Source organism: Anarhichas minor, unplaced genomic scaffold (assembly GCF_050575085.1).
Source record: "Anarhichas minor isolate MPS153535 unplaced genomic scaffold, ASM5057508v1 ptg000074l, whole genome shotgun sequence".
Classification (NCBI taxonomy): Eukaryota; Metazoa; Chordata; class Actinopteri; order Perciformes; family Anarhichadidae; genus Anarhichas; species Anarhichas minor.
In genome coordinates this window covers 5,833,596-5,846,773 of record NW_027466520.1, presented here as the reverse complement: position 1 = coordinate 5,846,773, position 13,178 = coordinate 5,833,596, and the positions used below count along the sequence as shown (strand labels likewise).

At 41.2% G+C, this 13,178-nt stretch overlaps 1 protein-coding gene across 1 annotated transcript; it reads left to right on the top strand.

The window, feature by feature from the left end:
- The first annotated feature begins 543 nt into the window (after positions 1–543).
- Positions 544–3,304, top strand: en2a (engrailed homeobox 2a). Its single transcript, XM_076080760.1, has 2 exons — positions 544–1,030; positions 2,909–3,304. The coding sequence occupies exons 1-2, from the start codon at positions 544–546 to the stop codon at positions 3,229–3,231; spliced, it is 810 nt and encodes a 269-aa protein (XP_075936875.1). The 3' UTR covers positions 3,232–3,304.
- Positions 3,305–13,178: the final 9,874 nt, after the last annotated feature.

The window sequence follows — 13,178 nt, the reverse complement described above, 5'->3', positions numbered from 1 at the left end:
GTTTGTGGACTGCTCTGGAGTCTGCGTCACGTGGCTTGGTTTCTGCCATCCCATTGGTCCTAGGCACGTGTCTGGGAGGACGGTGGGAAAACGTCACTCGGGGGGCTCGTATTGAAAATAAGAACCAAACTCCAGAGTGAGAGTATTAGAGCATCAGTTTAGGAGCCTCTTTATTTACCCTTAGTTTAGTTTAGGTGTAGGCATTGCTGAGCACACTCAAATCGGATAACAATTGGATGGTGCGCAAATGTTTTAGCTCTGCGATATCAGTTGTGAACCCGAGATTGAGGGAATATATGTCAAAAAAGTATGCTTTTCTTAGAGGACACTATCGCAAGGATTTGCATGGTGTCCAAGGCACCCACTAGCTTTTGAGTTTTATTTTTTATATCTATTTTACGCGTGGAGGTTTTTTTTACAATCTAATTTCCCTGAAGTTCCTTGCGAATTTTATTGCAGCGGAGAGAGAGAGAGAGAGAGAGAGAGAGGGCGAGAGAGAGCGATAAAGAGTTAAAGAGAGTAAAGCGGGGAAAGTGAATCAGTATGGAAGAAAATGATCGCGGCAACAGAGACGTGGTGGAGCGGCAGGAGTCGGCGGATGAATCGAACAGAGCCATCCTTCCCCTCTTACAGCCGCCGGGGAACCTGCAGATCCCTCATCGGGTCACCAATTTCTTCATCGACAACATCCTGCGGCCGGATTTCGGACGGAAAAAGGACGGGGGTGCCACCCGCGAGGAGAGCAGTTTGGCGTCACGGGAGAGCCACGACAGCCCCGACGCCCCTCAGACCGAGCCGGTGGGGAACACGGTGCCGGCGGAGGGGACCTCCACTCCGCACACGGTCACCGTGAGCAAGAAGCCAGCTATAGCCGCCGAGGAGCCCCTGAAACCCCGCGGGGAGAGAGAAGACCAGTGCCTAAGCTCAGACTCAGACAGTTCCCAAGCCAGCTCAAACCCACCACCGTCCAAGTCCATGCTGTGGCCAGCCTGGGTCTACTGCACCAGATACTCGGACAGGCCTTCTTCAGGTTGGTGCATGCGTTTTTACTCTACCGTCTTCTCGGTAACCTGAAATACCCCGTAACACTGACCCCGGATGCCTTGACCGACTTCTCCCGAGTAGAGTAGCGAACCGTGCCGAGCAGCGCAAGCTGAGAATTTACTGAACGCAAATCTATTTAGAATTTGTAGATAATTTAATGTGAAAAAAAGCAACAAATGCCGTTGTAGACTACAGGAAAAACACGTCCTTGTACAATGTGGAAAATATATCACAAACACGTAACAAAAATTGGGCTTTTCAGTGAGAGGAGGGCCTATTTTAAATGCAAAAGAGAAAGAAAATAAATTGTTTTAAATAATCAATTTAATTGTAATCTTTTTCATTTAAACTACTCACCAAGATACATATAAACAAGAAAAAAAAGTCACTTTTTTGAGCTATTACGCACATATTTCTTTCTTCCCATTCAGGCAGTCGTCTCGTATATTTCCTCGGGTTATGAATATGATAATACTGGGGTCCTACATATACTAAACATTAGCGCTGACAGGCTTGAGTGTCTTCCAGAGAATCTGCAGGTCTGCAAAATAATATCTGGTGCTCTCAGTGGAGCTGTTCTGCTCCTTAGACGCGTTATTGTGATCGGGATGAATTAAATATGCATCTGTTTTCACAATGGAGGCTCCCACGGCTATTATGCTGGATAGTGAGTTTATTTCTAACGTGTGTTTACGAGGAAACTGACGCTACGACTTGTCAACCTGTAGCAAAGTTAACATCCAGTGTATTCATCGTTGAAAAGTAGGGTACAACTTGTTCTCATGCATTATGTAACGCTGTATGGTGTGGCGTAGGCGACTACTACGAGTTGTAGAGCTGCAGTTTTATATGGGCTGCTTGAAACACACACACACAAACACACAAACACGCTGTGTGGCTGATTCATCAGTATAAAAGGTTCGACTTGCATCATGTCGTTTCATTAATGTTTTCCACACTGTTTGGAGGAGGGAACCAAACACTAAGTGCAAAGCTCCACCGAATAGGCCTCTCTATCCAGACGGAAAATGAGCGTGTTTATAATGTGTGCTGCTCAAATTCCATTCACGTTTGCCCATTGAGGAGCTTTTCAAGTGGTCCACGAAAACAAAAAATGCAAAGTAGCTGCATTGAACTGTAGCAAAACAGTAGCTGAGATGTGCCAGTGATGTTTTTGCACAGTGTGTTTTCCTATTGGCTCATAATTCCTTATTACTACAGACAGTGTCAGTGTGTGTGTGTGTGTGTGTGTGTGTGTGTGTGTGTGTGTGTGTGTGTGTGTGTGTAGGCTACACGTATATGTGTGTAAGCGAGGACGAGGAATAGAAACAGGGAGGGAGGGGAGGTTTAGCTTCTTGGTTGTTTTCTTCAGCGGACGTGTCAACATTTTTACAATCAGTCCTCGTTTTTTAACACGTTTGCCAAAAATTTGCTTCGGGGAATCAAAACTTATTTCGTGACTTGGTTTACATACACACAAAAAAAAACTTCTACAGGCGGTCACCGAATGACAACAGATGTCTGAAGAGACGTTTGTTAACTTGGTTCTTGATTTTGGGGGAATTAAAAATCTACATCGTTTTAATAAATAGACTTCATGGACGCACCCGTTTCATATTAATGTGCAGGCTATATCCTAAATGTAAAGCAGTAACATTGTATACTAGTTATACATGGCTTGATTAATTTAATGAGAAAACCTAATAATTTATATTTTATTAATTTCTAAAGTTCTTGTTAAGCTGTTTGCCTGATTATCGCCCATGTTTTCATTTATCGCCCATAATAATGACCATGTTTTGATACTGACAAACCAACATACGTCTCTTTGTGCCCCCCCCTCCTCATATCTCCCACACTGCAGGGCCAAGATCTCGCAAACCAAAGAAGAAAACGACCAGCAGCAAAGAGGACAAGCGACCACGGACGGCCTTCACAGCAGAGCAGCTGCAAAGACTAAAAACGGAGTTTCAGACCAACCGGTATCTGACCGAGCAGAGGCGGCAGAACCTGGCGCAGGAGCTGGGCCTGAACGAGTCCCAGATCAAGATCTGGTTCCAGAACAAGAGGGCGAAAATCAAGAAGTCCACCGGCGCTAAAAACGCTCTGGCATTGCACCTGATGGCAGAGGGACTGTACAATCACGCCACCGTCTCGTCGAAGGACGAAAAATCAGACAGCGATTGATTTCCAGAGAAGTCACAGCAGCCTCCTGACGAAAAAGAACCTATAGTAATCCTATGATAGATTTTTATAGAGCTATCACCGCAAAACTCTACCTACAGGAATATTTAATACCACAAAGTTCTATCAATATCACTATAATGCTGACCCACTATACAGGAAATTTAAAAAACAAAACAAGGTCATTGGACTACTAAAGTCCCCACATGAATAGTTAATGACACCATACCGTCTCTATAGTTCCCTATAGGAATATTATAGTGGATTTTCGTTCTATGGGAGGTTTTGTCAAGCCTACAATGCAATAATTTCATCGAATAAAGGGCCAGTGTAGAGTATACCAGCATAAATTGTTTGAAAAAATAAGATATTTCTGCAATATCACGTCTATAAAAGATGTTGTATAAAGGTATGTTTTCATTGTTTGTCGTCGCCCCTCCCCAATGCTTACACACGTCATTTTTCTATATAGGCCCTACTGCTATCCATGATTGTCATCGTTTTACATTGAACTAACTGGCACTTGACGTTTCGATCCGTCAGTGAAGTGAACAAACTGAAGTCCAAAGAATATTTTTCTGCTGCATCCAGGCTACTGTGAATTTAAATAAATGCTAACACGAGTTTTTATTTCCACGCTTGTTGGTTTCCTTGGTTGTGTTGTAGTGTCGGAGCGGACAAGGGGGAAGTTGTGTTTTTTCTGAGAGGCAGTTGCAGACCTAATTGGGCAGACAATGAATTTTGATACGTTTTTTTAAACAGAAAAAAAGAACAGTTTATTATCATAAGTGACTGAGAGAAGTAGCGATTTTTTTTCTAACACGCCACTTAACTAAAATGCTAAGTTACGCCTTGCTTATACGTGGTCGTCTTCTAGCCTTTACAACAAATGTGTGCGTATTCCCTTCGTTATGCCAATGCATCAGTGCAGCTATTATAGTTTTTAACTAGCAATATAAATCTTTTGTTTGTAGCTAACTGAAATTTGAGGCTATAATGCTGCCTGTAAAGTCACAGACCAACTCTGTAGCATAAAGACAATGACAACCACTCCGAGTATAGACTATAAAAGCAGGTTATTGGATGTTCTTGTTAAATCTTTCTCTATTTACAGTTTTATTACATATCCATTTATCATAAAAGAAGGTAAATCCGTCAGTGACTGTACTACAAATGTTTGGAAATCTCTTATCGTTGTTGAAAGGACTTCATATGTGTATTTATATAGATTATATTGAGAAAAAAAAAATCTATCCAATGACCAGTGTTGCTTTAGAGTAGATATCTGAGGTGTTTACACTGCTTGTTTATCTTGCAATAACTTCTTTTTGTTTCCTTTTTTTTGTGAATGAAAATAGTTTATGGGGCCTTTGCATGAAAGCTGCAATTTGTTGTACTTGGGCAAATAACTGTGTTTATAAACTTTGGTCTTTATCGACGGAAGTATGATCGAGCTAAGTTTTAGACTGTATCCATATACCAAATTGTGGACTTTTTGCCTTTCAACGTGTTTTTGTTCAAAGTGTGTGTGAATTAAAATCCACCAAACAGAAACACACTTTGCCTTAAAGTTCAAGTGTGAACTTTGTATGAAACAGAACTGTGCCGAATCAGAGAAGCAGTATTACTTCAAATGCAGACTATTCAAGTTTAATGCCTTTATGAAAACTGCTGGTACGACAATATGAATTTACTCATCAGCGGATATCTATCTATATATGAACATGTTTAAATAAAATTACAACACAGAGTTGTACAATACAATGCTATTTTTTATTTTATGTTGGAAGTATTCTTTGGTATAAATGTACATAATTTGTATCATGTATTAATTGTGTAATTAACTGCCTCCTGAAAACTGCAAAAGAAGAGTAAATAAACCTTGAATATTATACACAAACAAGTCTCTCTGGCATCTTTATGTGAAGAAAATAGTTCATATATATATATATATATTTCTATTAACAAGCAGAAACAATGTAACAGAGGCTTGGCTAAAGCATTAAGTGTGACCTTCAATCAATGCTGAGCTTCTGAAGGCATTAAAATCATGCATTACTTGCTAAAATAGTTTAGAAAAGAGAAATATATGGAAACGTTGCCAAATATTCACAAGCGTAATCAAAAACATTATTCAATAGCATAGCATGACAATCCTTTCCATGCAAACACCCACTCAACCTATGGGCGGCTCTGGAACACATTCATGGAGGATCAAATTCATGGGTTTTGAGATTAAAACATTTGCGAAGGCATCCGAACATTATGCAAGGGAGAAAGCCTTGAACAATTCCCAGGCATGTTTCCTCAACAATGCCTTATCTGCATTTCCATACTCGCACCGCTAGTCTTTGGACGCCATGTCCAACGGCCAGTGACTAGCATTAGAGCGGATGGGGCTGCTCCCAGCACTGTCGTCACGATGGTCAGTCTTCCCCGCCGCCTCTGAAAAGAGCCTGTGCTTCAATCACAAGGCAGAAATGGGAGTCGAAAGGACAGAGAGAGAGAGAGAGAGAGAGAGAGAGAGAGAGAGAGGGGAGGGAGGGAGAGAGAGAGAGAGAGGGGAGAGAGCAATGAAGGTCAAAGCCTGTCATGGCTGCAGGTGGCTGGTTCCCCCCCCCCCCCCCCCCCGCCCCTCAGTAACTCATTCTCCACACAGCTTTCTCACTCACTAAGTCATACTCTCCCTCCCTCACACACCCACAACTTACTATCACTTGGTTTTTTTTTATTCTTGCCTGGCACGCACACGTCCCAATGCACTTCATTCATTTCTGTTCCTCCTCACATGCACACATCCCCCTGTTGTTTTGGTCCTTCATTCAGCACATCAATAGGAACCTTCATCGAAATATTCACCGGCAGAGAAGCTCCCTGAAGTTCAGATAGGGACACCGGTGCATGAACAATAGCTGAAGCCGTAAGGCTGCATGGGCACATTCTCCTGGAACAAACAGATTTGATCTGAGAATAATTTGTCTCCATCACCAGAAGTGAGATTCAGGTGACCAGAAGTGGTCCTTGTTTGGGCCTCGAACGGCTTCACACAACAGAAAGTCCTGCATTGCTGTGAAAACATGATATACTAAAAGTATAAATCATCGGTAATCTGGGTAAATAATACTGGGATGCAGGAAGTTGTAAAACAAAACAAAAAAAACACCTGGAATAAAAGATATTTTCCGGAGTATTGCTGACAATTTCCCAAAGTTCTCATGCCGTAAAAATGGAAGTGAGCACAGGATACATCGGGAGAGTATCAATGTCTACCTCTAAACACAAAAGGGCCCCATCCTGCTATGACCTCTCCTACCATCCTCCCCCTCCCCTACTGTGTCATTTACCCAGTTTCTAAATGCTTCCTACGGCCAGAGTGGAATCTGCTCAGAGGTGCCTAGGCTTTGTGGCGGAAACATAATTAAAGTGGTGAAAGATGTAAAAGGTGAAGAATGGGGATGACATCAGGCCAATTTCACACTTGGCACTCGAATGGCTAGGTCCAAGCCAGGACTCTTGCCTCGCAACACAGATCAAAGCCCACTGTCACCGCACCAGTGCAGGAAAAAAAAAGAGGCAAAAGGACACCTAACTATGCTAATCCCCAGGACGAATATATTTTAATCTTGTTAGAATACAAGTTAATGCCGTGGCTCAGTGACTGAACTTTCTGGCAAGAATGAGAGGTGGACAGAATTACTTTTACCTTTTCTACACGAGGTGCCTCTGTCTGGCACCGGATAAACAGCCAGAGTCTGAACAAACTTTCCTTTGGGCAAACTCAGCACATTATCAAGCCACCTACTGTACAGGCAGCAGATAGCTGTTGCAAGCGGACGAAAAAGGCAAGCAACAGTTTTCATTAAGAACAACGATGGAGAGAAGAAAAAAAACTCAACCCCAGTGGCTGTGTCAGCGACCCCGTCTGAATCCCCACTAGGGCACCTAACATGCAAAGGAAATGAGTATTTTGTGGACTGGTTTGTCCCCTCTCACATTGAGCCCTCCTTTCTCAGAAGCACCTTGGTAACCCTTGATCTCTCATGTATGGAAGTCAGGGCACTGGGGCCTGCAGAAGTTGACTAGGCAGACAATAGCAAGCGGATGCTTTCTGGAAAAGTCACACCCAGGCAACTCTCATTTCACACACCGTGTTTGAGCGACCCTTGTGAAGAAATGCAAGACTTTTCAATAAAGATCCTTTTTGTTCACTTCACAAAGTTCAGGAAAAACAAACCCGTATGTGATTTTATTTTCCCATGTAGCAACCATATCTGGTTTCTTGAGTGGATGTTTCGTGCTTAAGGAGCTGAATTAAAACATGAAATATTCCATTTAATTTGACATAGTCGTTTATAATGTGGTTTATAAGCAGGTGTACTTCTGGTCGACACTGACGAGTAGTGGAAGAGTATTTTTGGGACACAACGTTGAAACTAACATTTCTTCACAAATAGAGAACATTAAAAAGTGAATATTTGTTTATAAAATCTACTTCTGCTACATTTAGGAATTCGACACAGGTCGCAACAATTGTTTCAGTTACACTTTGACCTTTTCTGCAGACTGCATTCAATGCAACATTGACAACGAATTCTGTTACACTATTAATTCTGGTACAACAAGCACTTCTGACTAACTTTCATGATACACGGATATGTTGCCCTTTTAGCAAATTGAAGCAGATATTCCTCACTGAACAAGACGGTTATCATTTCTACAGATTGCGTTCATTTTTAACTTTACGTTTACACTTCATGTAAAAAGTTGCAACTGACAATTATTCTCAATACCGATTCGTTTTTTTGTCGATTAATGTGAAATGATAAAAATAAAAATAAAAAACTTTAAAAAATGGCCATCAGAATTTACCAGCGCATGAGGTTTACATTTTCAAAATAGATTTTTTTTGTCCAACCAACAGTCAAAAATCCAAATATTCATGACATTAAACAAAAGCATTGATTGATAAATGACTTTATTGTATATATTATCACAACGGTTACTGTTCTGTTCATAAACTAATAGATGAATCAACTGATCGTTTCAGCACTAAATATAACGATAACAGCAGTAATAAGACTGTAGTTTGTGTAAAACGCATCACACTTATATTATGAATAATATGGCAAACCAAACACAAGATGAGTAATGGATAAATAAAACTGATATGTTGTAATCCACAATTTCACCACATCACTTGGATTGGAAGAAACGTTTATTAATCACCGATTAGCCATTCATTCTAACAAGCAATGCCGAGGCATGGATGACATTTTTCGGAACGTTTCTCACTCTAATCACACAACACACTGTTAAGTTAGATCCCCTTCAAGCATTGGGATGCCTACAGTTGCAGTTGAACACTACTGATTCTTTGGCCATGTATAATATATTATTTATTAAGTATTATGTAAATATCCGAATGAAGGTTTTCTCAAATTCTCAAGTAAACTTAGTACTGACGTCTACTTTCCTGCTCCCTGAAACTCCGAACGTGTTCACATTTAAACTATAAGCTACATTAGAGTTCAAATGTGTACGCAACAAAACAAAACCTTCATGTAAACAAGCTTTACAAACAATATCCGACTCCACAGAATGGCACAGGTATAAAAACGTTCTCCGACATCTTTTTTTAAAAGTCTTAAAGTGGCATTGGGTGCTTAGTACTGTATCTGTAACGCACTGAAGTTAACAATGTTGAAAATCTACCAAAATCAGTGCGGGGGTTCATGTTTGAGACATAAAAACATTCAGTACTCTGGAGAAAACGAATGCACGCAATGATATAAAAAGGTGCAGCTGTAATGCGAGATGCTGCATTGTAATTTCATAATTCATAAGACGATGGAGCTTATGCAATGGAAACCAGATCTCTTCAACAGAAATAGTCCAAGTTGGCTGTGTGTCTTACATTCTCTTTCTATATACTAAATGAAGATGTACAATGTACAGTCATGCTATTTCTGGCCTTTGTTACAGAGTTTGTGTTGCTTGCTGACACAGCTAGACAGGGTCAAGGATACATCTGACTCACCTCAGGCCCCCTGCTCTCCCCGGGGATTGGCCTGTCACTCACTTTGTGGTTACGCATCATAACTGACAGAGGCACAAAGTGAGAGCTCGATGCTGCATCAACAGCAGCAACATCATCACCAAAACCCATCCTTAGCATGACATCTTCCTCCTAGTCCACCACCAGCTCTCTACACTGTGGAGGGAAGGAGGAAAAAAAAAAAACACACATATTCACACCAAGAGCCAATAATAAAATGTCATTCAGTGCGAGTAGGAAGACCTAAAAATAGAAGATTTAGACATTTACCTTAAAATTCTCCTCACTGCAGTTTGGATGTGGGATGCCTTGCAATAGAGTTGTTATGAAGTGGCAGCCAGACCTGCAAAGAGAAATGATTGGGTGTAATACTTAATTTCAGACAGTTTACCGAGACGGGATACGCACATCTACGCTCTGTGATCCCTTCTAAATGGGTTTCTAGCTCATTGAAACGGCGTTGGGTTGGTGTAGCGTATAGCCTTTAATTGGTATTAAGTAAATGACATAATAAGCACATGCATTGAGCTGTTTGACTAAGAGCAAAGGGTTTCAATGATCACCGCACTTTCTTCCTACACTGAAATACTGTCCTGTACCACTTCAGAATACAAACGATGCTATGGCCATTGTGCCGACAACCCAAACTAAGACACTTTACAACATAAACACATATACAGTATGCGAATAAATAGCTTGTTTTTAAATCTTAGGCGCTACAGAGCAGAACATCCCGTGATAATCAGCGAGTGCCCGTTCCCGGTGCCAGGCCCCAACCGATCATTTGTAGAATAAAATGGCAGCCCGCCAAAGACCTGGGTGAAGAGTTCAAAAAATGTTAACACTTCCCATTATATTGTGGTAATGGTCGCACTGAATGCAGGAAAGCATATTTAGCATGGATGTTTTTCTACTTGGCTGCATTAGTACTGTGAATTGAACAGTAGCCATGGTGTCGCCAATTATGTTTGGATGGATTTCATTTTTTTTTTAACATTCAGTCATTTAAAAGAGGAATATACGGCGGCGTTTAGTTGTGGCTGGAAATGGAGCACTATCGCGAGTTACAGATTTTCGGATAAAGCGGTGACAAAAGAGGTTAACCCTTCACTGATTTCAGCCCAATCTACCTGTCTAGACTTCTTCAGATTCTACATTGTTCTCAGGCGGACGAATGCACCAAAAATAATCATCTCAGTTTGAGTTGGCATACAAGGCGAGCTGCAGCTCAGTCGACCGTGCCTTAGCTCACAGTAGTGGGCGTCGCTCTCTTTCTCCCTCTCACTCATTTTGCTGCATGCTGCCATTTTAACTGTTCCTGAGTGGCAGGCGAGAGGGCGGGGCTGGTAGTGGCGGCCATGATGGCGGAATCGCTACACCCACTCCTGAGGAACAGCCTCAACATCAAAGCCAATCCACACATTGGGTGATGTTGTGTTTCAGGCCAAACTCAGGGACTCTAGGTGTAGGACGAAGTGTGCGGTGATAAATACGAAAACCAACATCTTACTGCATGCACGGCAAAACATTTGTACGAGAGAATACACATGCTAATTAGGTTATTCTGACAATTTGAAAACAATTTCATCCTAATTATTAAATTCTAGACTTCTTTGGTGACATTTGTATGTTTAAATTCAAAATACTACACATCAATAGTAGGCTAGTGCAGTATATTGTACAATACTGTACGTCGAAGTTATGTCTACTTTGTTTTTTTAAGATTTTGCCTGAGGTTTGCATTGTATATTGTACAGCACTTTTCTTGAGCTTCAATATATAATATTCTCAAATCTTTATTATTAAATTATGCATGTATAATTTCTGTTTATTAGAGAAGAGCAACACAACTTTCATCTACTGAAATATAAAATCACATTTTCATAAAAAAAAAGGTAAAAAATAATAAAATAGATGCAAAATGACTGCATGTCTGCCCGAGATAGAAAATGGTCTTGCCTCAACATAAAAATGTTTCAGTAAGTCGAGTTTTACTCATCATTGTTAAACAAATATATATTGTCTTTGTTTTACCTCCAAACTGCCTGTTGAGTATATTGTATAACAAGATAAAACTGATAGCAAAATCAAAGATTACTTACTGCGTAAGAGAAATAAAATGTCCAAAAATGTATCTAAATCAATAAACCAACATGAACCACAAACAGCATGACTTCCGTGGCGTTAGATTATATCAAATTTTGAAAAAATGTCATCCTTCCAAAAGTGTCATCGTGGGATCAGATGAACTAAAGCAAACAAACTTCTAATTAAAAAAATTCTAATAAAAGTTACATTGTGTCAGAGTTGAAAGGCGAAGGAATACGTCAGCTATATTGTTCTCTATTTTGCACACATTTCTTGGCGTTGTGTGACCATCATGTCACACGATCATTAAAATCAAAAAAGGAAGTTTTGCCAACAAATTCATGCTCGTGGTCCCTCAAAGCAGACTGTGTATTATGTGGGTCACATCCGTACCCCCGCCTCATTTCCCCACCCCCAACACTAAAATTACAAAAAAAAAAAAAAAAAAAAAAAAAAAAAAAAGATTCTTTCTTGGATAACCAGAGTGGCTCCTAACCAACTATATTTGAGGTCAAAGTTCATTAGGTCTCCTTGGCAACACCAGGGTAACAAGTAACGGTGTCTAGACAGGTCATGGTATCACAACCCCCCCCCCATGCCCAAACCAACCCACCACCCCCTGGCTCTTTCCGGAAGGAGGTGTCAACAGCAGCCAAGTGCAGGGTAAACAGGGCGGAGGGAGGGGGTGGCCTTTGGCCCCCGTGAGGTCGGATCAGCACCTCCACCCTCCACTGATCAAAGATGAGGATCCTCCGTGCCAGGGCCTTGGTCAAAGGGGGCAGGGTCGGGAGATGAACTCTGCGTCTCTGTAATCGAGATGTGTCCAGACCCGATTGTCTTCTTTCACAGTCCAAAATGGACCCTTCCGGTGCCGCTGATTACATTAGGGAGGACAGCCTCTTTTCACTGGGGCGCCTGGACAAAAGAGGCGCTTCCGTGCCCCTCGCCATCTGGTCCCAAAATAACAGAAAAGGTCCCAGAAAAAAAAAAAAAAAAAAAAAAAAAAAAAAAAAAAAAAAAAAAAAAAAAAGCCAGCACACAGCCCTAAATGAAAGGAACGCTGTTTGAATAGATGGGATGGCTGGACAGATAAGCCAACATACAGTAAAGCCTCGCACGTTTACGCAGAGATTGGAAGGCAATCTAAATAAGCAAATAAAGCCGTGTACATGGGCTCTGATGAGCAGGTCTGCAAATCACTGACGGGGTTTAAGCAGGAATGGAATTCTGCTGTGCACCAAATACAGAACGGTGCCACACATACATCATTATCACTGCAAACTATCGATGCCCAGAGGCTCTTCGTCCGTTTAATCCGATATGTGTTGCACCTCCGTGGACCTCCGTGGATACATTTGTGATGGAAATGAAAAGAAAAGATAGTTTGGGGTTTTTAATACAACACAGTCGATAGAAAGAGGTTAATAATTTAAGACATAATACATTAGTCATAACAAAAAAGTCAATGTATGCGTTGGCCAAAAGGATTTTTGATTTTGACTTTAGTAAATCAGCATTGTTGCTACACAGGTGTGTCACATTAGGTTGATTGCCAATTAGCAGTATTTGCAACCTCAAATAGCCTGCATGCTGTATGTCATTTATTGGTTAGTTTCACCTCGTGCACAGTCCACTTTGTCAAAGCTGTTTTGCACAAGGCGTCATGACTTTTGACTGTTCCTTTCACACATCAAATAATTTAGTTCCCCCCCCCCCCCCCCCCACAACCAATGCAGCTGCTGTTTGGGCACAGATGATTCGGTCTAATTGCGGCTCATGTTGCGCCTTGAAAACCCTCAGAAATCCA

Coding starts and splice junctions, on each gene's coding strand:
- en2a (XM_076080760.1), top strand. CDS start 544: ATGGAAGAAAATGATCGCGGCAACAGAGACGTGGTGGAGCGGCAGGAG. Junction 1,031..2,908: donor CTCGGACAGGCCTTCTTCAG/GTTGGTGCATGC, acceptor CCCACACTGCAG/GGCCAAGATCTCGCAAACCA.